Here is a 26727-nt window from a genome sequence, read left to right on the forward strand (position 1 = left end):
TTACAGGGAGAAGGCAGGAGAATGGGGACTGAGAAATATTTCAGCCACGATCAAATGGTGGAGGAAACGCAGTTGGTGTATGACCTCATTCTGCTGCTAAATCTTATGGTCAGCAGAGGGGAAGCTGGCAACTAGATATAACCATAATTTTTATAACCATAAGTCTCCATCACAAGTGATAACATGGTACACGGACCCTGTCAAGCTCCTGAATAACCTACTGAGTGTTTCAAATAAAAAGACCGGTATTTGCATAGCACCTTTAATCACATCTCAAAGCTTCTTGCAGTCCATGAAGTGTTCCAGACTTGTATTCAATGTTATAGTAGGGAACATAAGGCTGCCAGTCTGTACAGAGCAGGCTCTCATTAAACAGCAATGTGAAGAGGTCATCTAATTGTTCTGATGTTGTATGAGGGATAATATTGGCCGTGGGATCTTATTTATATTCACCCCTACATGAGGTTTGGATCAAAGTGTAATTGATCGGAGTGTAGTTCCAATCCTGCAGCACTCCCGCAGTACTGCACTCGAGTGTCAGTCTAGGCTTTTATGATCATGTCACACACGACAAGCTCAGATCACCTACATTCTCCTCCAAATTATTAATATACTGTGTCTCAGCACAGATCACTGCACAACACCACTGGCCACATATCTCCAGTCAGAAAAACACATTTCTATCACACTCATCAATCTTCTTTGTCACTTACACAAAAACCTCAATGAAGTTTGTCAGATGTGATCTCTCCTCTGCTTTGCCATTTAATCAGATCATAGCTAATCTGATCATTCTCAAATTGACTTTCTGACCTTAACACCATAACCTTTGATACTCTTCCTCATTAAAAATCTGTCTAGCTGAGCCTTGTATATACTGAATGACCCAGACTCAATAGCCCTCTGCAGCATCAAATTCCACACAAACACTGAGAATGCTGGAGAAACCCGACAGGTCTGGCAGCAGCTGAGGTGCGAGAAATGTTTCAAATTCAGTATGACTCTTGTTCAGAGCTGTTTGTGTCAGTCCAGTGGGAGGGTGGAGAAAAGTGTTGATTTATGTAATCGGTTAGAGAGGCTTCACAGTCCTTTTCTCACCACAGAGGCACAGCCCTGTAATGTAAAAGGGGATTGAAGAAGATCCCATGGAGTCCTTGGTTGGTAGTGGGGAAGCTAATGCCTCAGCCTCCTTGAAACCTAACTCATTTATCCTTTCAAATGGTCTGGAAGAATCTGCATTTCACTGCCAATCACAAGGTATCCTACAAACATAAAGAAAATGCTCGAGAAACTAGAGTAGTGTCACTGCATCTAAAATGTTGTCTCTTCTTTCTCTTCACTCCCGCTGCCAGATTGCTGATTCTCACCAGCAATGTCTGTTTTTGTAGCACACCTTAGCAGTGAAAATTGAAGTTTGTAACACACCTAGTGTTCAACAAACAAAGTATTGCAAAGGCTGGAAATCTGAAAAAAAAAACACAAATTGATGCAGAAACTGCTTTCTATGCACAGATGCTGCCAGACCTGCTGAGTTTCAGTGTTCCTGGAACAGACCGATACAGAATATTGCTGTAAAATTAACCTCATCTCAAAAAACCTCATTCCCTGTCACCCAATCAAATTCATCATCACGTTATCACTGGCATTTCATTTCATGGGCTTCAATTATACTTCGAAATCTTTTATGTGACAAGTTCTCAACAGCATTTTCAAGTCCAGGATCAAATTCCCTCTGAATTCCGATTGTGTCTTCAGTTGAAAGCTCAACCAATTCTGTTAAACATGACTTGCTTTGACTAAACTCACACTGGCTTTCCACAATTATCCAGAATTGCTGAACTGTGTTGAACATTATCTATAAAATTTCCCATCACCGAGGTTAATCTCACTGACCTTTTGCGGTGGCTTTACGTTTACGCTTTATTTTGAGAAACTGAAACACTTACAATATTACAAAATTGAATAAAAGTTTGACTGTAAAAACAATATTGGAGGGCAGGAGGGGAAAAGGGATTGGACTTGGACCAGTTGAATACCCTATCCATGTGCCTTTACAGCTTCACGATCTGAAACATGTGGACGTTCCCACTGACCACCACATGATAATGTGCAGATAACACTAAAATAGGCGGTATTGTCGACAATCAGGAAGTTTCTCAGAAATTGCACCACCACCTTGATCAGCTGGGGAAGTGGACTGAGAAATGGCAAATGGAGTTTAATATAGATAAGTCTGAGGTCCTGCGAATTGGAAAGTCAAATCAAGGTGGGCATTTCATGATGAATGTTAGGGTCATAAGGAATGTAGTAGAACAGAGGGACTTGTAGTTCAGGTGCATGGTTCTCTGAAGGTGGAGTCACAGGTGGGCAGGACAATGAAGAAGGCTTTTGGCATACTGGCCTTCATCAGTCAGGGCACTGAGTATAGAGGTTGGGAAGTTATGTTGCAATTGTACAGGACATTGGTGAAGCTGCACTTGGGGTATTGGGTTCAGTTTTGGTCACCTTGCTGTAGGAAGGATGTTATTAAACTGGAAAGTGTGCAAAAGAATTTTACAAGGATGTTACCTGGACTCAAGTGTCTGAGTTATAGGGAAAGGTTGGACAAGCGAAGACATTTTACTTTCGAGTGGACGAGACTGAGCGGAGATACTTAGAGAAGTGAATAAGTTCATGGGAGGTATGGATAGGGTGAATGCACTCAGTCTTTAACACAGGGTTGCAGAATCAAGGAAGAGAGGACATCAGTTTCCAGTGAGAGGGGAAAGAATAAAATGGGCAATGATTTTACACAGAGGGTGGATTGCATACGGAATAAGCTGCCAGCTGAAGTGGTTGCGATGGGCACATTAACAACATTTCAAGGAAGTTTGGAGAAATACATGGACAGGAAATGTTTAGAAGGATATGGGCCAAGTGCAAGGAAATGAGGTTAGTGTGGATAGACCTTTTGGTTGGCATGGACTAGTTTGGGCCAAAAGGCCTATTCTCTGTGATGTAGGACTCTATCAATCTCTGACTCTAAGACCTTACCGAAGGAAGCAATAACTGAAGGTCCAGAGTAACCGTGGGATCATTTTCCCGGTAACTAACACTCCACTGACTCAAAACGGTGAATTTTGAAATAATCGAGATGAAGTTGGAATATGAGCTTTAAGAATACATGTTCTGGAGAAATTTTCAAATAAAATGACAACTCTCTTGGATTTATTGATGAAGTCCTTTTTTTAGAAGCCTTGCTTTCACTGTCGAGAATCGCAGATATTGATTTGATTGAAGAACAAACAAATTTGATACTGCACTCCTATATAAATGATAATTACATAAACATAGACATCAAAAGGCTGAATAGGTTCTGTGCGTAGTAGAGTGCGAGCGTTTTATCAAACAGACATTTCCTTTGGTGTGACTTAAGGATTATTTCACTGTAAATGAGATGAGAGAGCAATAACTCAGGGATAACTGATAACTGACTGCACCAACTGAACGATTTCAATCATGGTTAAATATGATCTGATCATGACAGAAATAATCAAATCACCCATCACTTTCAAATCTGGGGTTTTCAAATGTTCCAATTTTACGAAAGGGCAGTTAACATTCTGGGCAATAGTTACAGACCTGAGCAAAACAAGACCAGTTTCTCAACGTTATCAAATTATGTGTGGAATACACATTACTGACACATGGTGGAAGTCTAAACAAGATCAGGCTGATGTTTTTATTCTGATTGAGCCCAGTTCCCCCGGAAATACTCCACTGACCCTGCAGTGAAATGATTTGGTGTCTCCCCTGGAAAGACTCCACTGACCCTGCAGTGAAATGATTTGGTGTCCCCCTGGAAAGACTCCACTGACTCTGCAGTGAAATGATTTGGTGTCCCCCTGGAAAGACTCCACTGACCCTGCAGGGAAATGATTAGGTGTCCCCCTGGAAAGACCCCACTGACCCTGCAGGGAAATGATTTGGTGTTCCCCTGGAAAGACGCCACTGACTCTGCAGTGAAATGATTTGGTGTCCCCCTGGAAAGACTCCACTGACCCTGCAGTGAAATGATTTGGTATCCCCCTGGAAAGACTCCCCTGAGCCCAGTCTGAGACCCACTGACTGATTCATCTCCAACACCGTCATGTAGCGCCACCTCCCGCCTGTGGAGCAACATTATAGGCAGGAAGGTCCCCGGGTTCCTGCAGCTCACAGCTCATTCTACCCAGTCAGTCCCTCTCTACAATTGAGCTTCTATTTGTTTCTTCTCTCCCCCTCCTTCTCTCCCCCAGACTGAGACCGACCCCCATCAGTTTACAGCTGGCAGGAGGCAGGGGGACGGGGTGAAATTATGGTATGGATCTGTCAGTGCCCTTTAATCCCGCAGATTGTCAGCGGGGCGGAGTTTTTCCCGCCGTCATTCCCTCCCGGAAAGAAGATGGGAAAGATCCTCTCAGTGAAAGTGTGGGTGAAAGTGTGGAGATGGGACATGGTGTCCGCATTGTAAAATGACACCTGTCCACCCTCATAGTCCAGGAAAACCCCGATCTTCCGGGGATTCACACTCGGGGAGAGGGGGGTCGGTGAGGGGGAGGTGGCGGCAAAATAACCCCATCCGGGATATAGCTCCACAATCCAGAATCCAGTCTCCGGGCTCAGGATGGTCACCCCTTTCCTCTCCACAGACTCTCGGGCCACTCCCAGATCCCACCAGGTCTTCTCCCCCACCTCCACCTCCCAGTAATGTCTCCCTGATGTGAATCCCTCTGATCCCAGGACACAGAGCCAGGGATCAAATCTCTCCGGGGAGTCAGGGAGCGGCTGCCGTTTGTCTCCGAGTCTCACACTGGTCCGGTCCTCAGACAGGATGAGCCGGGGATGCGCTGTGTTCGGATCCAGAGTCAGAGAGGCTGGAGCTGGGGGAGAGATCAAATAACACCGTCAGAGAGAGAGGAGCAGGTAGTGAGGGGCGAGGCGATAGAGGGTGTGGGAGTGAAGGGGAGATGGAGCGAGTCTAGAAAAGGTGAGTTGATGGAGGGGAGGGACAGGGAAAGAGGAGTGAGTGAGGGAGAGTGCAGTGAGTGATGAAAGTGGAGGGATGAGGAGGAAGGATGGGTGAGGCAGAGGGCTGGGGAGGGAGGAGTAAGGGAGGGGAGGTGAGAGGGCTCATTTGGAGGAGAGTGGGTGGGGAAATGAAATGCACCGGAAGAACAGAACCCTAAACCTAACCCTATCGCAGGATGGAGGGCAAGGTTAAAAATAGGGGGAGAGCGAGGAGATTAGATTAGACTTAGATTAGATTTACAGTGTGGAAACAGGCCCTTCGGCCCAACAAGTCCACACCGACCCGCCGAAGCGCAACCCACCCATACCCCTACATTTACCCCTTACCTAACACTATGGGCAATTTAGCACGGCCAATTCACCTGACCCGCACATCTTTGTGACTGTGGGAGGAAACCGGAGCACCCGGAGGAAACCCACGCAGACACGGGGAGAATGTGCAAACTCCACACAGTCAGTCGCCTGAGTCGGGAATTGAACCCGGGTCTACAGGCGCTGTGAGGCAGCAGTGCTAACCACTGTGCCGCCCCAAATATGATGTGGGATAGAGGGTGGAAAGTGAGGAGCTGTGGGAGTGAGAGGAGAGGAGAGTGAAGAGGTGCTATGAGAGAGAGGTGTAGAGAATGAGGGGGAGCTCAGAGGGGGATGAGCAATCGGAGGGTTGAGTGCTCAGGTGAGAGCAATGGGAAGGGATATCTCTCGGGATGAGATCATCCGGGGACCAGGAGGAGCCGGGAGAAGATGGGTAAAGTGTGATGGTAGTGGCAACAGGGAGTGTGGTGGAGAGGGTAAACTGAAACAGAAGGCGAGGGGAAAGCGAGGGGCAGAGAGTGTGGCAGACGTCGAGCGAGATGAAGCACTCAGGGATGGGGAAGGAGAGTGAGGGGAGAGCAAGGGGGTATTGGACAGCATAGGGGAGTGTCAGATGGTGGGGGCCAGGGGGGGAGGGGAGTGTGATGAGCAGAGTGAGGGGTATGGGAGAGGTGGGGGAGATTGAAGGGGTTAGTCAGAGTGGGGGAAGGCAGCGTGAGGGAGAGGACAGAATGTGTGAGAGAGAGAGAGGGATGGGGCATGGACTGGAAGGGGAGATGGCTGGGTCCAGGAGGAAGAGATAAATTAAAATGGAAAGGTGAGTAGGAGAGTGCAGGTGACAAAATGGAGAAGGGCAAGTGAGAGAAAGGGATGAATAAGAGGAGGGGAGGAGGCTGGGAAAGTGAGCATGAGGAGTGTGATAACAAGAGGAAGGGAGCACATGGAGGAATGGAGAAGATTGGGGCAGGTGGGGATAGAAGTGGAAGGTGGGTGAATGCAAGGGAAAGAGGAGAGCGAAGTGATGTGAATGGGTGGGAAGGGGGACAGTGAGGGGAGGCAGGACAAATGGGCAGCAAGGCAGTGGGGAGACTGAGGGAGGGTAGAGTGGGGTTGCATTTGTAGGGGAGGGTTTAATGAAGGGGAAGGGGAGCATCATGGAGAATGGGAGGAAATGAGAGAAGGTTTTTAATCTCGGGAGAGGGAATGAAAGTGTGAAGACATGGAGTAAGTGATGGAGGAGGGAATGATTGGAAGCTGAATAAGGATATGGGAGAGGGTATGGAGGTTTTTTGAGGGGAGGTGAATGTTTGGGATGGGGTAGGAGAGAGTGAGTGACAGTATAGAATGGGAGGGTGACAACAGGAGGTCTGCAAAATAAGTGAACATTTGAGGTTTGGAGATCGGAAGAGTGAGTGGGAGGGTTGAGGGATGGAGATGCAGTGAGTGAGGGGAAGAGAGAAAGGGAGGTGAGAGTTAGGAGGAAGGGATGGCTGAGCTGGAGGGGAGAAATACAGGTTCACTGTCCCCTTTAGCTCAAAGGGGAAAGGGAGTCTTCACAAGGAAGATGGTCGAGTAAAAACAAGGACTGCAGATGCTGGAAACCAGAGTCTAGATTAGGGTGGTGCTGGAAAAGCACAGCAGATCTAGCAGCATCTGAGGAGCAGGAAAATTGACGTTTCGGGCAAAAGCCCTTCATCAGGAATAGAGGCGGAGTGCCTGCAGAGTGAAGAGATAAATGAGAGGGGGCTGGGGGTGGGGAGAATGTAGCATAGAGAACAACATGTGAATGGGGGTGGGGATGGAGGTGATAGGTCAGAGAGGAGGGTGGGGGAAGGTAGCAAAGTGTACAAAGCGTGAGTGGGGGTGGGGATGAAGGTGATATGTCAGAGAGGAGGGTGGAGTGGATCGGTGGAAAGGAAGATGGGCAGGTAGGACAGGTCATGGGGACGGTGCTAAGCTGGAAGATTGGAGCTGGGGTGAGATGGGAGAAGGGGAAATGAGAAAATTGGTGAAAACCACCTTGATACCATGGGGTTGGAGTGTTCCGACACAGAAGATGAGGCTTTCTTCCTCCAGGTGTTGGGTGGTGAGGGGCGGCGGCAGAGGAGGCCCAGGACCTGCATGTCCTCAGCAGAGTGGGAGGGGGAGTTGAAATGTTGGGTCACAGGGCGATGGAGTTGATTAGTTCGAGTGTCCTGGAGATGTTCCCTAAAGTTTTCTGCCAAGAGGCATCCAGTCTCCCCAGTGTGGAGGATACCACATCAGGAGCAACGGATACAATAAATGAAATTGGTAGATATGCAGGTAGACCTTTGATGGATGTGGAATGTTCCTTTGGGGCCTTGGATGGAGGTGAGGGCACAGGTTTTGGAATTCCTGCAGTGGCAGGTGAGGGTGCCAGGAAGCGAGGGTGGGTTGTTTGGGTGTGGACCTGACTAGGTAGTCACAGAGGGAACAGTCTTTGCAGAAAGCAGAAATGGGTGGGGAGGGAAATAAAACCCTGGTGGTGGGGTCTTTTTGGAGATGGCGGAAATGCTGTCGGATGATGTAGTTTATGCGAAGGTTGGTAGGGTGGAAGGTGAGCACCAGGGGCATTCTGTCCTTGTTACAGTTGGAGGGGTGGCGTCTTTTGAGGGTGGAGGGGTAGGATGTTGACGAGATGCGTTGGAGGGCATCTTTAACCATGTGGGAAGGGAAATTCAGGTCTTTCAAGAAGGGAGGCCATCTGATGTGTTCTGTGGTGGAACTGGTCCTCCTGAGAGCAGATAAGGCAGAGGCAGATAAATTGGGAATATGGGATAGCATTTTTGCAGGAGGTAGAGTAGGCAGACATGTAATCCAGGTAGCTGCGAGAGTCGGTGGGTTTGTAACAAATGTCGGTGTCAAGTCAGTCGTCATTAATGGAAATGGAGAGGTCCAGGAAGGGAAGGCAGGTGTCAGAGATGGTCCAGGTGAATTTAAAGTCGGGGTGGAATGTGTTGGTGAAGTTGATGAATTGCTCCACCTCCTCACGGGAGCATGAGGTGGCGCCAATGCAGTCATCAATGTAGTGGAGGAAGAGGTGGGGAGTGGTGTCGGTGAAACTACAGAAGGTGGACTGTTCTACATAGCCAACAAAGAGACAGGCATAGCCGGGGCCCATACGGGTGCCCATGGCTCCCCCTTTGGTCTGGAGGAAGTGGGAGGATTTGAAGGAGGGTGAGGACCAGTTCAGCCAAACGAATGAGAGTGTTGGTGGAAAGGCACTGTTGGGGACGTTGGGAGAGGAAGAACCAAAGGGCTTGGAGGCTCTGGTCATTGGGGATGGAGGTGTAGGGGGATTGAATATCCATGGTGAAGATGAGGCATTGAGGGCTGGGAATCGGAAGTCTTGGAGGAGGTGGAGGGTGTGGGTGGTGTCTCGAATGTATTTGGGGCATTCCTGGACTAGGGGGGATAGGACAGTGTTGAGGTATGTAGAGATGCATTTGTTGGGGCAGGAGGATACTGAGGCATTTGGTCGGGCAGAGTGACTAGGCTTGTGGATGTTGGGAAGGAGATAGAACCGGGCAGTGCGGGGTTCCCGGACTATGTGGTTGGAAGCTGTGGGTGGGAGATCTCCTGAGGTGATGAGGATCTGTACGGTCTGGGAGATGTGGTTTGGTGATGGGGGGGTGGGGTCATGGTCGAGGGGGCGGTAGGAGGAGGTGTCTTCGAGTTGGCGTTTGGCTTCAGCGGTGTAAAGGTCAGTGCGCCAGACTACCACTGCACCCTCTTTATCTGCTGCTTTGATGGTGAGGTCCGGACTGGAGCAGAGGGAGTGGAGGGCTGCGCGTTGTGAGGGTGAGAGCTTGGAGTCGGGGGGGGCGTAGATAGTTTGAGACGGTTAATGCCTCGGCGGCAATTGGAAACAAACACATTGAGAGCAGATCATAGGCCAGCGCGGGGTGTCCAGGTGGATGGAGTGTGCTGAAGGCGGGCAAAGGAGTCCTTGGGAGGTGGGCAGGAATCCTGATTGTGAAAGTAAGCTCGGAGACGGAGGCGACGGAAGAAGTGTTCGATGTCACGGCGGATATTAAATTCATTGATGCGTGGATGGAGGGGGATAAAGGTGAGGCCTTTGCTGAGGACTGATCGATTATCCTCAGATGAGGTAGAGATCGGGGGAATGGTGAAAACTTGGCAGGGCTGGGAGCTAGGACCTGGTCAAGGTTTTCAGCTGGGAGTGGGGGCAGAGCCTGTAATTGGAGAGGGTATAGTGTAGGGGGAATGGGGGTGGAATCATGAGCAGGGGTGGTGTTCCCCTCAGGGTTCTGGTGGGCAGGGATGGTGACAGTGGGATCTGTGGGGGGGGGCGTGTCAGCAGAATGCAGATGAGTGGCGTTGGTGAGGGCGGAAGTGGTGGTGAACATGGCAGTGGGGCTATGGAAGTCACTCAGCGTGTGACATCAGCGATGAAGTGATGTCATGTGTTGTGCATGAGGAATTGTGAGGGGCGGAAGTGGCTGTGGGGGTGGCCATGCCAAGGGCTTGAAGTGTTCCAAGGCGGAAGATGAGGCATTCTTCCTCTAGCCGTGGTGAGGAAGCGGCAGTGGAGGAGGCCCAGGACCTGCATGTCCTTGGCAGAGTGGGAGGGGGAGTTGAAATGTTGGACAACCGTGCGGTGGGATTGATTGGTGCAGATGTCCCAGAAATGTTCCCTAAAGCGCTCTGCTGTGATGTGTCCAGACTCCCCAATGTAGAGGAGACCATATCGGGAGCAAAAGTTACAATAAATGATATTGGTGGATGTGCAGGTAAAACTTTGATGGATGTTACATTTTGTTCGGATAAACCAGGCCAGAGTAGTACAGTTGCTGGTTTAGGCCTGGGGGGTGTTATTGAACGGGAGGCCTGGGGATGCAGGTACATGGTTCTTTGGAGTGGAGTTGCAGGGAGACACGGTGGTGAAGAGAGAGTATGGCACACTTGCCTTCATTGGTCGGAGCGTTGAGTATTGGAGTTGCGATGTCATGTTGTGGCTGTGCGGCACACTGGAGTGTGACTCTGGTCACCCTACCATGGGGTAAGTATGTTGTGAGGCCTGAGAGTGTGGAGGACATTTGCAGCGCGGTTACTGGGACTGGAGGGTCTGTGATAAAACGAGTGGCCGAATAGGCTGGGGCTTTTTTCCCTGTAGCATTGCAGGCTGAAGGGTGACCTTTTAGAGATTTATAAAACCGTGAGGGGCATGGAATGGGTGAATAGCTGATGTATTTTCCCCAGGGTAGGTGACTCCAGAACTGGAGGGCTCGGATTCAAGGTGTGTTAGGAAAGATTTAAAAAGAACCTGAGGGGTAACTTGTTCATACAGGGGGTGGTGCGTGTATGGAATGGTCTGCCAGAGGAAGTGGTCGAGGTTAATCGGCCTTATCTGTCAGGCCTCTTGCATTAACTAAATGCAGTTGAATTGCTCAGTCTTACCTCATTCTCTGCTGTGCACATGCCTACCTTGAGTACTTAACTTACTCCCTTTATCTACTGCACCTTATTTCTTATCTCACTAGCTCTTTGAGTCCCATCAATACAGTCCATCCCCGCTACTAGTTTAAAGTCTCCCAAGTCACACGAGCAAATCTTCCTGCCAGAATATTGATCCCCCTCCAATGCAGGAATGCAGGTGCAAACCATCTGTCTTCTACAGGTCACGTCTATTCCAACAAAGGTCCCAGTGATCCAAAAATGTGAACTCTTGCTCCTTACTTCAGCTCCTGATCCACACATTATCCTAGTGCTCCTCTCACCAGCATATGGTACTGGGAGTAATCTAGATATTACTACCATTGAGAACCTCTGTAATCTCCTGCATCACTATTAGGAACAAAACAATGTATTAGTTTCCTCAGTGTCACTGAACTTTTCCACCACAACTGACATCGTCAAACCTGATGACTTTTCATCATCACAATGCTGATTCTGTGACATCACTGTTCACAGATTGATTCTCTCATTTAGAGTCAGAGAGATGTACAGTACGGAAATAGACACTTCAGTCTGACTTGTCTGTGCTGACCAGATATCATAATCCAATCTCCCATTTGCCACCACTTGACCCATATCCCTCTTGAATCCATCCTCTTCATATAACCATCCAAATGCATTTTTAATGTTGTCATTGTGACAACCTCCACCACTCCCTCTGGCAGCTCATTCCAGAGATGGACCATCGTTTGCATGAAAACATTTCTCCTTAGGTCCATTTTAACTGTTTTCCCTCTCACCCTAAATCTATGCCCTCTACTCTGGACTCCCCGATCCCAGGGAAAAGACTTTGCTGATTTACCCTATCCATGCCCCTCATAATTTTGTAAACTTCTATAAGGTCACTCCTCAGCCTCTGACGCTCCAGGGAAAACAGTCCCAGCCTATTCAGCCTCTCCCTCTCGCTCAAATCCTCCAACCCCGGCAACATCCTTGTCAAACTTTTCTGAAAACTTTCAAGTTTCACAACAGCCTTCCAATAGGAGGGAGACCAGAACTGCACACAGTATTCCAAAACTGGTCTAATCAATGTCCTGTACAGTTGCAATATAACCTCCCAACTCCTATATTCGATGCTCTGACCAAGAAAGGAAAGCATACCAAATGATTTCTTCACTATCCTAGCTACCTGCGACTTCACTTTCAAGGAACTATGAACTTGCACTCCAATGTCTCTTTGTTCAGCAGCACACCCCAGGTCCTGACCATTAAGTGTGTAAGTCCTGCTCAGATTTGCCTTTCCAAAGTGCAGCACTTTACATTTATCTAAATTAAAGTCTATCTGATACTCCTCGACCCATTGGTCCCATCTGATCATGATCCTGTCGTGTCACCTGCAAACTTGCTATGTTTACATTCGTATCATTTTTATAAGGGATGACCCAGCCCCGATCCTTGTGGTACATCACTGGTCACAGGCCTCCAGTCTGACAATAAACCCTCCACCACCACTCTCTGTTTTCTACCTTCAAGCCAGTTCTGTATCCAAGTGGCTAATTCTCCCAGTATTCCATGAGATCTAACCTTGATAACCAGCTTATCATGAGGGACCTTGTCAACTGCCTTACTGAAGTTCATTTAGATCACATTCACTGCTTTGCCCTCATCAATCCTCTTTGTAACTTTCAAAAAACAAGAGGGGATACTTCATCTAGCGAAAATGTAAATTTCAAACGGACAAGCAGAAAGGAAAGTGCGATGGGGTAGCATTGTTGATTTGGGATGAAGTAAATACAACAGCAAGAAATAATCTGAAATCAGAAGAATATAGACTCCACATCAGTGAAAGTAAGAAATAAAGTAAGAAGATGGGCAGAAATGGTCTGTAAGACCCCAAACAGTAGCAACACGGTGGGGCAGAGAATAATCAGGTGATATAAAAGTGCAAGTGACATTAAACCGGGGTGACTCTTATCAACATGTTAATTTAAACAGTGAGATTAGCAGAGGGAGCCATGAGCACATTGTTTCCTGGAATAATAATATTGTGAATCTAACCATGTATTTGGCTATTTTGAATCTGGTGATGTTTACTGAGGCAGGTTTAATAAATGATGTCAGAGTCAACACTGACCATAACATGGAGGAATGTAGCATTCAGTTTGAAAGGGAGGATCTTGGTTGGGAAATAACTGTGCTCAGCTGAAACAAGGGTAATTGCAAAGGAATGAGAGCTGAGCTTGCTGGAGTGGACTGGGGAAGGTATTTAGCAGCAAAGAAATTTGAGAATCAATGGCAGACACTTAAAAGAACAGCACATGACGCACAGCAAAGATATACTTCAGTGAGGAAAAAGGTTTCTAGGAAGGGGATAAGCCAGCGATGGTTAACTCGGGAAGTTAAGCACTTATGAAGAGTCATTTAGACTCGAAATGCGAGATTGCTTTCGAGGTTGATGTGAAGATTTGTAGCTCAGGTGGCTACTCATTGCTTATTTATTCCCATATTCCCAACATTCCAAATTACATCCTTCCCTCACCTGGAAATGATAGCAGTTTTCCAGGTACCTGCTCCCTCCTGCAGGACCATCCTGTGCCTTCTCACATTCTGAACCCTTGGAAAACTGACCAAGAACATTACATTGAATAAGAAACTTCAGATTGAATTGGACCTCTCTAAAACGTCATGGAGCAGCCATTGGGTTTACTGCTTGATCAATAGGATTACTGAAAATATTGGAACAGTTGCTTCGTGATTAGAACTGCTGCCTCACAGCACCAGGGAGCTGGGTTCAATTCCAGCCTCAGGTAACTGTATGAAGTTTGTACATTCTCCCATGTCTGCATTGGTTTCCTCCCACAGTCCAAAGGTGTGCAGCTTTTGTCCATTGTCTCCAAGGAAGTGCAGGCTTGCTGGATAGGCCATGGGAAAGATGGAGTTAAAAGAATATGCGAAGGTGTTAGGTCCTAGTGGAATGCTTTTCAGAGGGTCAGTATGGTGTCGATGGGCTGAATGGCTTGCTTCCACATTGGAAGGATTATGTGATTCTGACAACTTCACTAGCTGCAAGCTGGCTTTTCACCCTCCCCTTATGGAAGTTTATTAATATCTGCTTTGTTTAATATTTGACTATGTCACACTTATACATATTTATCAGGTTCAACAGGTCTGCTAGCATCTGTGCAGAGAAATCGGAGTTAACATTTCGGAGTGAGTAATGCTTCCTCAGAACTGGTGGTAGCTAGGAACTGTCAGTTTAGATACAGAAGATATGGTGGGGGAGAAGGGGTGAAGAGTAAATGATAGATGGGGATTGAGCCCAAAGAGGGAGAAGAGCAGATCGACAGACAAAGGAGTGGATAACAATCTGAAGAAGGGGGTGAATACCTGTAAATGGAGACTGTTAGTAGCTAACAATGGTTTGTATGTAATAGCAGACTCTGTGATAACAAAGCCCGGTGGTGTGAGAGCGCAGACCCCAAAGTTATTCAATTTGATATTGGGTCTGGAAGGTTGCAGGATCCCCAAGCTGAAAGTGAGGAGCTGTACTTCCAGCTTGCATTGGAGCACTGCCGTAAGCCTGAGGCAGAGGTGTTGACCAGGTTACAGGGATCTTTGGATGCTGCCTGACCTGCTGTGCTTTTCCAGCAACACATTTTTCAGCTCTGATCTCCAGTAGCTGCAGTCCTCACTTTCTCCCATTGTTTTTACCTCGTTGATTTTAACCCTACTGCGAAGCCTCTTGCAAGGATGCCTGCCTTGAAGAAGTTTTCCTCCTCTCCCTACAAGAATCTCAGGGAGTCCCTCTCCCACTGCAACTCCCAGATGATTTCCTACCTATCACCTTCATTCCCTCCCCCACTCACCTACTGTACTCTATGCTACTTTCTCCCCAACCCCACCCTCCTCTCAGTTAACTCTCCACCCTTCAGGCTCTCTGCCTGTACTCCTGATGAAGGGCTTTTGCCTGAAATGTCGATTCTCCTGATCGTTGGATGCTGCCTGACCTGCTGTGCTTTTCCAGCAACACATTTTTCAGCTCTGATCTCCAGCATCTGCAGTCCTCACTTTCTCCCATTGTTTTTAACCAGGGTACAGGGAAGTGTGTTAAAAGGCATCTGGAATTTCAGGGTCTTTTTTGGCAAACAGAATGCAAGGGTTGGTCCCACTTGAGGGCCCAGAGGTATCCTCGGTTGAGGAAAAAGCTGAACATTTCAGAGGATCCCTTGTCAAAGTTAACATCATCAGAACGAATACGATGGAGACAGAATAACTAGAAGAATGGAATGGAGACTTTACAGGGAACAGGGTGTGAGAATATAAAGGCCAGGTAATTGGGGGAGTCGGTGGGTTCACTGTGGATATTAGTGGCCAATCTATCCCCAGAAATAGAAATAGAGATGGTGAGGAAGGGAAAGGTGGATTCAGAGAGAGACCGGGTGAAGGTGAGAGTGAGGTTGAAGTTGGAAAGAAAATCAATCAACCTTTTCAATTCTGAATGGAAGAGGGAGGCAGCACCATGCTCAATGCCCTCAGATCCAATCCTGACTTTGTTATTAAATCAGCTGATCAGGGTGGTGCTATAATAGTCAGCAAACTGACCACTGCATTGCTGAAGCCGAGATACCTTTCAGATACCTCCTTCTATTGGCTACTCGTCTGTGACCCCATGATGGAACATCAGGCCATTGTGTGAACCACGGTCACCAAACTCATTTCATCTGGGGATCTGCCCCCCCACTCCAACTACCTCCAGCTGATTGTCCTCCAAACCCACAGAACTCGCTTCACCCTCCTCCACAAAATACACAAACAGGATTACCTGGGCAGACCCATTCTTTCTGCCTGCTCCTGCCTCACAGACCTCATCATTTCCTACCATGACGCAGTCTTGTCTCCCCTGCTCCAGTCTCTGCTCACTTACAAATACCAGTCCTGACACTTTATGCCCATTCCAAAACTTCCAGTTTATGGCTCCAGCTGACTCCTCTTTCCCGTGGGTATGCAATCTCTCTTCCTGAACCATGGATTCCCCAGCACTGTTGTTGACAGGGCCTTCAACTGGGTCCAACCCAACTCTGGCATTTTAACTCTCACCCCTTCTCTTCCCTCCTGCAACACTGATGAGGTCCCCTTTATTTTTATCAACAATCCCACCAGCACCAACATCCAGAAGATCATCAACCATAATTTCTGCAACTACCAGACACATATTCCTCTCCCCTCCCTCGTCCAACTTCCACAGGGACTGTTCCCTCCAGGACGCCCTAGTCTATTCTTCTCTCACTCCCCACAGCCTCATGGCACCTTCCCCTGAGACTGCTGAAAGTGGAACATCTTTCTATTTCCTCCCTCCCTTCTCAGTATTCAAGGGCCCAAACAGACCTCCAGGTGAAGCAATGCCTTATCTGCACAGAAAGCCATAGGGATGTACAACATGGAAACAGACCCTCCTGTCCAACCCGTCCATGCCGACCAGATATCCCAACCCAATCTAGTCCCACCTGCCAGCACCCGGCCCATATCTCTCCAAACCCTTCCTATTCATATACTCATTCAAATGCCTCTTAAATGTTGCAGTTGTACCAGCCTCCACCACTTCCTCTGGCAGCTCATTCTGTACACATACCACCCTCTGCGTGAAAATGTTGCCGCTTAGGTCTCTTTTATATCTTTCCCCTCTCACCCTAAACCTATACCCTCTAGTTCTGGATTCCCCGACCCCAAGGAAAAGACTTTACTGATTTACCCTATCCACGCCCCTCGTAATTTTGTAAACTTCAATAAGGTCACCCCTCAACCTCCGACACTCCAGGGAAAACAGCCCCAGCCTGTTCGCTCCCTCCCTATAGCTCAAATCCTCCAACCCTGGCAACTTCCTTGTAAATCTTTTCTGAACTCTTTCAAGTTTCACCATAGGAAGGAGGCCAGAACTGCACACAATATTCCAACAATGGCCTAAGCAATGTACTATACAGCTGCAATATGACCACTCAACTTGTGTACTCAATACTCTGACCAATAAAGGAAAGCATACCAAACGCCTTCTTCTATATCCTATCTATCTGCGACTCTGTTTTCAAGGAGCTATGAACCTGCATCTCAAGGTCTCTTTGTTCAGCAACACTCCCTAAGACCTGACCATTAAGTGTATAAGTTCTGCTAAGATTTGCTTACCCAAAATGCAGCACTTCACATTTATCTGAATTAGACTCCATTTGCTACTTCTCAGCCCATTGGCCCATCTGGTCCACATTCTGTTGTAATCTGAGATAATCCTCTTTGCTGTCCACTACATCTCCAAATTTGGTGTAATCTGCAAACTTACTAACTGTACCTCTTACGTTTGCATCCAAATCATTTCTGTAAAAACAAAAAGTAGAAGGCCCATCACAAATCCTTGTGGCATTCCACTGGTCACAGGTCTCCAGTCTGAAAAACAAACCTCCACCACCACCTTCGGTCTTCTACCTTTGAGCCTATTCCATATCCAAATGATTAGTTCTCCATGTATTCCATGAGATCTAACCTTGCTAATCAGTCTCCCATGGGGAACCTTGTCGAACGCATGACTGAAGTATGTATAGATCACATCTACTACTCTGCCCTCATCAATCCTCTTTGTTACTTCTTTAAAAGACTCAAACACTTCACTCAAACTAATCTGCATTCACTGCTCATAATGTGGTCTCCTCGACATCGGGGAAATAAAGCATTGTCTGGGCGACCGCTTTGCTCTACACTTGCATTCTGTCTATAAAAAAGGCTCTGAGCTTCCAGTTGCCTGCTCCTTTAAAACATCACAGATGCTGCCAGATGTGCTGAGCTTTTCCAGCAAATTCTGTTTTTGTCTCTTATTTACAGCATCCACAGTTCTTTCAATTGATATTTATCTGCTGCGGTTTTCATCATTGATCACTTCAGTAAGATCATCCTACATCTTCAATTATAAAATGTAGTCCCTCAGTGTTTGCAACTCCCTCTCTTCGCTAAATTATCTAAATTCCACCTTCCCCACTTGACCATCCTCTCCGCCCATTCTGACACTGCCAATTTCCAACTTCCATCCCACCCTCACCTCCACCTAGTCGATCACTGATTCCTCATGTTTCCTTCCTTGACATGTCTGTTTCCATTTCTGGGGACAGATTGAACAATAATACCCACGATAAACCCGACTCCCCTACCTATCTGGAGTATACATCATTGTATCCTGCTTCCTGTAAACACTCTTATTCCATTCTCCCAGTTCCTCCGTCTCCATTCTCATCTGTTCCGAGATGGCAAACTTTGACAAGGGAGCCTCGGAAATGCCCACATCCTTCCTCAACTGAAGATTCCATCGCAATGTTGTTGAAAGTGCCCTCAATCGGATCTGACCCACCTGCCACACTTCAGCCCACACCCCCTCTCTTTTCTGCCACAACAGTGATAGCATTCTCCTCGTCCTAACCTACCATCCCACCAGCATCCACAACCAGAAGAGCATCAGACAGCATTTCTGCCACCAGGCACATATTTCCCTCTGCTCCCTTGTCAGCCTTTCACAGGGACCGTTCCCTTCCAATCACCCTGGGGCACTCTTCCTTCACTCCCAACACCCACGCACAGCACCACAGCAACATCCTCAGCAACTGCCAAAGGTACAACAACTGCCCATTTACCTCCTCCCTCCTCAGTATCCAGGGTCCAACACACCCACAAGGTGAGTAGCACTTTCACAATCTAGTGTCCTTCATTCACTGCTCACAATGTGGTCTCCTCGATATTGGCAAAATAAGGCTTTGTGTGTTCTGTGTTCTGCCTGAAAAAAAAAGGACCCTGAGCTTCCAGCTGCCTACCACTTTAACACAGCTTCCTGTTCTCTGGACAATATCTCTGTCTCAGACTTGCTGCAGAGCTCCACTGAAGCTCAGTGCAGGCTGGAATAACAACACCTCATTTTCCACATCCAGACCGTGCAAGTCTTTGGACTCAATTTCAAGTCCAATAATTCTAGGCCCGGAGCTCGACCATGAACTAGACCACTACCCCACATATCACTCCCATTACACACTGCCTATTATTAGGCACTAACAGTCTCCATCACCAGGTATTCACTCTCCTAACCTAATCATTATCTACTCTTTTGTCTTTCTAACTGTTCTTCTCTCTCTTTGGGGTCGATCCCAACTTACCATTCCCTCCTTACCTCCTCCCCTTTGTACCTTCTGCATATCAACTGACTTTTCCCAGCTACTATCAGTTTTGAGGAAAGATCACTCAATCTGAAAGTTTAACTCTGATTTCTTGCCACAGACCTGCTGAGCTTTTCAAACAATTTGTTTTTGTTTCTCTCACATCCCCCATGAGATATGTGTCTTTTAACACTGACTCTTTAATGTCGACATGGCTTCCTGATATCATGATAAAAACTGTTCCTCCAATGTCACTCCAGATGCAGCCAGCCCAGTCTCCTCTCGAAATCCAGTCTCCATGCTCGATTCCTCTGGTTAGACAGAACCCTTCACTGCTCTGACACACAGAGCTGATGGCTTCAGACACTTACCCAAATGGACCCACAGAAAGTACAATGTTTCCAGGGAGAGTCTCCCAGAATTAACAACTAGTGATGTGAAGATGTAAACTGGGGCCTTAGAGACCCTGCACATCTGGATCTGTCATTAGGAAAATGAATACACATGTTTACCTGGGTGAATGGTGTGTATCATTTCTCTCCAGACAGTGTACTGTAAAGGGCCGGTGAACTGTCCGAGAGACAGAGAGCCATCAGCAGCTGAGAGTTTCATGTCATCATCACTAATCCTGTAAACGTTAAACAGATGACACGATAACCTCTGCTTTCTTCAAACATTAATGAAAACATTTAAATATTCAAGCTTTCCTCATTTTTCATGTTTGAGTCCCTGGGTAAGAAGGTGAAATGTTCCTCTTATTTTTGGGACTGATCCAACAAGAATTTGACAATGCACGGGCAAGGATTGGAAATGCCCAGGTCCAGAGAAAGGCCCATGTCCTGACAACAGAATAGTAACTGAGATATCACACACCATGGAGATGATATACATTTCCCCATCCCCTTGCTGTATTCTAAACAGAGCTTGCGGAACAGAGGCAAAAAACCTGAAGCATCTAAAAGCCCCACGTCCATCTGTGTAATACATGGGTCCCACAACACTCAGAGAGTCCTCCTCCTCAACTTCTGGCCTTCTGACCATCTCTGATTTTAGTCTCTCCCCCCATTGGAGGTTGGACCTTCAGCTGCTGAGATCCTCAGCTCTGGAATTCCATTCTCCCCCAGACTCTCCATCTCTATATTCCTCTTTCCTCCTTTAAGATCCACTAAAACCCACAGCAATCATCTGGATTAATAGCTCAGTGACACTTTTCTACACTTTCCAACTCTCCTGTATAATACCTCAGAACATTAGATTGTACTAATTAATGATCATTTTTATTTTTGCATTTAAAGTACCTTTTATAAAGGCTACGGTGAGAGTTAGTATTGTAAAAGGTGAAACAAAAATGATTCGCCCTTTAAACTCTGACTGTCTCAAGTTGGTCAGGAGCCATGCAGGGACAGGGATGGCCATTCGCTGGACACATGGGCCGTGTGTCTCTCACAGAGTCAGGGGGAAGGTCACATTCAGGCAAACAGCCCAAATCAGGGCAGTGATCACTTCCAGCCTGAAAACCAGGCTGTATTTACAGGCATCTTGTCATTGTTTACAATATTGTAGAACAGTTTTATAAAATCTAATACTGTTTAAAACTTGTAACAATCTTCTTCTGATAAAAACAATCGCGTGTGAATCATTACCGGAGTTACTGTTATCTGATGAATCACCCTTTGAAGCGGTGACAATAACCAGGAAATAACCCCATAATAACCCATCCCTGAGTTACTGAGCAAACTGGGCAGAGTTTCAGTAAAGAGCATGTCCTACCTTCTCTTCCGACAAGCTGCCTCCTGAAAGAAATGAATCACAAACAGTGAGGATGGCAGTAACAGATTTCAGGAGGAGACAGACAGGCTGCTGAAATGAGCAGACATAACATGGAAGTGTAAATTGACACATTTTGGAAGGAAGCTTGAGGAGAGGGTAAAATAAACTGGAACTAACCATCAAGGTGGTAAAAACAATGTCTGCAAATGCTGGAAACCAGATTCTGGATTAGAATGGTGCTGGAAGAGCACAGCAGTTCAGGCAGCATCCAAGGAGCAGTAAAATCGACGTTTCGGGCAAAAGCCCTTCATCAGGAACACAGGCAGAGAGCCTGAAGGGTGAAGAGATAAGTGAGATGAGGGTGGGGGTGGGGAGCAAGTAACAGAGAGTACAATAGGTGAGTGGGGGAGGGGATGAAGGTGATAGGTCGGGGCAGGAGGGTGGAGTGGATAGGTGGAAAAGAAGATAGGCAGGTAGGACAAGTCATGGGGACAGTGCTGAGCTGGAAGTTTGGAACTGGGGTGAGGTGGGGGAAGGGGAAATGAGGAAACTGTTGAAGGCGACATGGATGCCCTGGGGTTGAAGTGTTCCGAGGTAGAAGATGAGGGGTGCTTCCTCCAGGCATCTGGTGGTGAGGGAGCGATGGTGAAGAAGCCCAGGACTTCCATGTCCTTGGCAGAGTGGGAGAGAGAGTTGAAATGTTGGGCCACAGGGCGGTGTGGTTGATTGGTGCGGGTGTCCCGGAGATGTTCCCTGGAGGAACATCTGCTAGGAGGCATCCAGTCTCCCCAATGTAAAGGAGACCGCATCGGGAGCAAATCAAAAACAGCAGCAATGGTTCTCCTTCAAGATCCTCCACTCCACGTTTGCAGCAATGCGCCAGCACCTAACCTCTCTCCAGTCAGCCCTGCCTCAGCTGAGGGTCACACTCTATCAGAATTGCAAAGGACCCACTCTGTACTACATCCTCAGGTGAATTCATAATCTCAACAAACAGTATTTCAATTCCATCTCAAACATCAAAAACTGTAAATACAACAAACTTTTATCTACCCACCTCCATAACCAGTGCTCCTCAAACATTCCAGTAGATTCCCCCGACCTCTGGAACTGCTCGGACGCCATTAGCCATGCGGCTGGTGCAGCTACCCTCCTCCCCCCACCCCCCGACCCCTTTCCCCACCCCGGTGATTGATGATGTCACTTCAGCCCCCATCATGGCCACTCCCACAGCCACTTCCACCCCTCACAATTCTTCATGCAAAACAGGCGAAATCACTTCCGACCCTTACATCATCGCTGATGTCACACGCTCAGTGACTTCCACCGCCCCCCCCCCCACCACTACAGTGTTTGCCACCACTTTGGCCCCCGACTAACGCCACTCACCTGCATTCTGCTGACACGCCCCCCCACAGATCCCACTGTCACGATCCCTGCCCCCCAGAATCCTGAGGGGAAAACCACCCCTGGTCATGACTCCACCCCCATTCCCCCAACACTACACCTACTCTAGTTACAGGCTTCACCCCCATTCCCAGCTCCACACCCACACCAGATCCCAGCTCCCAGCCCTGCCGTGTTTTCACCATCCCTCCAGACCTTTGCCTCACTGAAGACGAATGATCAGTCCTCAGCAAAGGACTGACTTTCATCCCCCTCCATCCACGCATCAATGAATTTAATACACGCCGTGACATCGAACACTTCTTCTGCTGCCTCCACCTCTGAGCTTACTTTCACAATAAGGACTCCCGCCCACCTTCCGAGAACCCCTTCGCCCACCTCCAACACACTGCATCCACCTGGACACCCCGTGCTGGTCTGTTACCCGCCCACGACCTCTTTATTTCCAACTGCCGTAGGAACGTTAACCGCCTCAACCCGTCTACCCCCTTCCGCCACTCCAACCTCTCACCCTTACAACGCGCAGCCCTCCAATTCCTCTGCTCCAATTCCTCCAATCCTGACCTCACCATCAAGCCAGCAGATAAAGGGGCCACAGTGCTGGTCTGGCGCACTGACCTCTACACCACTGAAGCCAAACATCAACTCGAATTCACCTCTTCCTACCGCACCCTCGACCATGACCCTACCCCCCCATCACCAAACCATCATCTCCAACATTATACAGAACCTCATCACCTCAGGAGATCTCCCACCCACAGCTTCCAGCCTCATAGTCCGGGAACCCCGCACTGCCCGGTTCTACCTCCTTCCCAAGATCCACAAGCCTGACCACCCTGGCCGACCCATTGTCTCAGCATGCTCCTGCCCCACTGAACTCATTTCTACCTACCTCGACACTGTCCTATCCCCCCCTAGTCCAGGAACTCCCCACATATGTTCGAGACACCACCCACGCCCTCCACCTCCTCCAAGACTTCTGTTTCCCTGGCCCCCAATGCTTCATCTTCACCATGGATATCCAATCTGTCTATACCTCCATCTGACATGACCAGTGCCTCTAAGCCCTCCATTTCTTCCTCTCCTGACTTCCCCAACAGTAACCTTTCGCAGACTGGCCGAACTGGTCCTCACCCTTAACAATTTCTCCTTTAAAGCCTCCCACTTCCTCCAGACCAAAGGGGTAGGTATGGGTATCTGTATGGGCCCCAGCTATGCCTGTCTTTTTGTTGGCTATGTAGAACAGTCGATCTTCCACAATTACACCGGCACCACTCCCCATCTCTTCGTCTGTTACATTGATGACTGCATTGGCGCCACCTCATGCTCTTGCGAGGAGGCTGAGCAATTCATCAACTTCACCAACACATTCCACCCTGACCTTAAATTTGCCTGGACCATCTCTGACACCTCCCCCCCCTTCCTGGACCTCTCCATATCTATTAATGATGAGCGACTTGATACCGTCATTTTTTGTAAACCCACCGACTCCTACAGCTACCTGGATTACACCTCTTCCCACCCTACCTCCTGCAAAAATGCCATCCCCTATTCCCAATTCCTCCGCCTCCACCGTATCTGCTCCCAGGAGGACCAGTTCCATCACAGTACACATCAGATGGCCTCCTTCTTTAGAGACCGCAATTTCCCTTCACATGTGGTTAAAGATCTCGTCCACATCCCACACCTCGGCCCTCAGACCACACCCCTCCAAGGGGTAACAAGGACAGAACGCCCCTGGTGCTCACCTTCCATCCTACCAACCTTCGCATAAACCAAATCATCCGCCAACATTTCCGCCCCCTCCAAACAGACCCCACCACCAGAGATATATTTCCCTCCCCACCCCTTTCTGACTTCTGCAAAGACCATTACCTCTGTGACTACCTAGTCAGATCCACGCCCCCCCCTCCAACCCACCCTCTCATCTTGGCACCTTCCCCTGCAGGAATTGCAAAACCTGAACCCACACCTTCTCCCTCATCTCCATCCAAGGCCCTAAAGGAGCCTTCCACATCAATCAAAGTTTTACCTGCACATCCACGAATATCATTTATTGTATCCGTTGCTCCCGATGTGGTCTCCTCTACATTGGGGAGACTGGACATCTCCTCACAGAGTGCTTTAGGGAACATCTCTGCGACAACTGCAACAATCAACCATACTGCCCTGTGGCCCAACATTTCAAGTCTCCCTCCCACTCTGCTGAGGACATGGAAGTCCTGGGCTTCCTTCACCACCGCTCCCTCACCACCAGACGCCTGGAGGAAGAACGCCTCATCTTCTGTCTCAGAACACTTCAACCCCAGGGCATCAATGTGGACTTCAACAGTTCCTCATTTCCCCTTCCCCCACCTCACCCCGGTTCCAAACTTCCAGCTCAGCACTGTCCCCATGAATTATCTTACCTGCCTATCTTCTTTTCCACCTATCCACTCCACCCTCCTGCCCCGACCTATCACCTTCATCCCCTACCCTACTCACCTATTGTACTCTATGTTACTTTCTCCCCACCCCCACCCTCCTCTCCACCCTTCAGACTCTCTGCCTGTATTCCTGATGAAGTGCTTTTGCCTGAAACGTCGATTTGACTGCTACTCTGAAGTTGCCTGAACTGCTGTGTTCTTCCAGCACCTCCAATCCAGAATCTGCAACTAACCATCAGTCCCGCTCAGGGACACAGTGACTCTCACTCCCACTGTACCAGACACACCCACACACTCTCCACATGGAACTGGAACTGGATTACAATGGGAGTTCCAGGAGATAATTAAACTTGGGGAACTCGGAGATAATAACAAAACAAATAAAAACATCCAACCCATCCTCGGGAGAATGTCGGCGTTCCCGAGAATCTGCAGAGAGTGTGGCAGCGGCTACAAAAAAAGGAAATTACTGGAAAATCTCAGCAGCTTTGAAAGAATCTGTGGAAAGAAATCAGAGTGAACGTTTCGGGACATTGACCTTCTTCAGTGCCTACAGCAGAAAGCCAGTGTACTTCCATATAAACCTGTTGGACTATAACCTGGTGTGGTGTGATTTTTAACTTCGAACAGTAGAACCGTCCGGACAGTCACAAGGTCAGTTCACTTTGTTACACGACATTCCATATTATTTTTACAGTTGTCATCATCATGTCCGAAATCTGTCTGAAATAACCTGCAATATCTTCCCTCACCTTCAGAAACATCAGCTCGTCTTTTTGCTCCATCTGTTTCTGCAACTTTGAGAGTTCCTCCTCAATAGAATTTAAATTCTCCTGAATCTCTCGAAGGTTTTTCTCCATGGGTTCTACAATCCTCTCCCCTTCTTCCCTGAGATCTCTGAGTAAACGCTGCTCTTTCTCAGTGAGAATCTGGTGCATTTTAGTGAACTCGGATGTGATGTGGGTCTGCAGACTGCTCGCCTGTTCCTACCAAATGAAATGTGAAACCTCATTAATGTCCCGCGGTAAAGGGACCAAAACTAACCGAGATCCCAGAGAATCAGCACAGGGAGAGCTCACCCTCACTTCGGAAATCTTCCGTTTCTGGGTCAGTTCAGCTTGGAGAACTGATGATTTCTTCTCTGTGAGAGAATCTAAGGAAGATTTCAGCTTATTCTGGAATTGAAAAAGACATTGAAAAGTTAGATGTGTTCGATCAGGTGTGGGATCAGGGATATGTGATGAAACGCTAAGTTTATAAAATATTCTGTCTTTTACCTTGTAGATTTCAACAGTCTCATTGATCGGCAGGAAGCGGTGCTCTCTGTGTTCCCGCGAATCTCTACAAATCAGACAGATCAATTTCTTGTCAGTTTCACAAAACAGCTCCAGTTCTCTCTGGTGTTCCTCACAGTGAGGTTTACTTTCCTTCTCTGTCGGATCCAGCTTTAATTTTCGAGCCTCCTCGGCCAGATTCGCTAAGGCCCGATTTACCCTGAGGTTTCTTTCCGGAAACTCCTCTCTACATTCCGGGCAGGAGTTTATCTCCTTCTTTTCCCAACTCTGGGAGATACAGGAGCGGCAGAAGTTGTGTCCACACTCCAGTGTAACCGGATCGGTGAAGAAATCCAGACAAATGGGACAAATTGCCTCCTCGGTCAGTCTCAGGAGCTGCTGTCTGGAAGCCATGTTCACACTCAGCACTTCCTGATCCAAACCACTTTCAGTTTCAATGTGACTGCGCTGGTAAACACATTCAGTTCAATCACTTCCCGATGGATTTCACTGCAAATGTCAGAGTAATTGGTCACTATGTTTTATGAAGATTTTGACCCGGGAACCAGTGAAAAACAATATCTTGAAGTGGAAACAGCTTTAGACCGCCGACGGGGACTTCACCCCGGCCGGGAGGGTGAAGGTGCCCGGAGAGTTACCTTTGGGGGAGGGACAGTGAGAGAGAGAGGGCGGGGGAGGGAGGAGAGAAGGTGTGGAGATGGGCAGGGGCCCAGGGTTCACCAATCTCACTGCCGATCACAAACCCTCTGGTCAAACTCCGGGTCAGATCGGGATCCGTAACCTGAATTGTGTGAATGATTACAGGCACTCAACCTCAAACACAAAGAATTATAAAATGATCAGATGACACTG

At 47.9% G+C, this 26727-nt stretch overlaps 1 protein-coding gene across 1 annotated transcript; it reads right to left on the reverse strand.

Moving 5' to 3' along the window:
• Positions 1 to 1944: 1944 nt before the first annotated feature.
• On the reverse strand, positions 1945 to 26507 carry LOC132832906 (nuclear factor 7, brain-like). Its single transcript, XM_060851142.1, has 6 exons — positions 25858 to 26507; positions 25660 to 25755; positions 25333 to 25566; positions 20748 to 20770; positions 19490 to 19605; positions 1945 to 4901 (listed from the first exon to the last, which is right to left on the reverse strand). Exons 1-6 carry the CDS (start codon positions 26266 to 26268, stop codon positions 4351 to 4353), a joined length of 1431 nt encoding a protein of 476 aa, XP_060707125.1. The 5' UTR covers positions 26269 to 26507; the 3' UTR covers positions 1945 to 4350.
• Positions 26508 to 26727: the final 220 nt, after the last annotated feature.

Source organism: Hemiscyllium ocellatum, chromosome 35 (assembly GCF_020745735.1).
Source record: "Hemiscyllium ocellatum isolate sHemOce1 chromosome 35, sHemOce1.pat.X.cur, whole genome shotgun sequence".
In the NCBI taxonomy this organism is placed as follows: Eukaryota; Metazoa; Chordata; class Chondrichthyes; order Orectolobiformes; family Hemiscylliidae; genus Hemiscyllium; species Hemiscyllium ocellatum.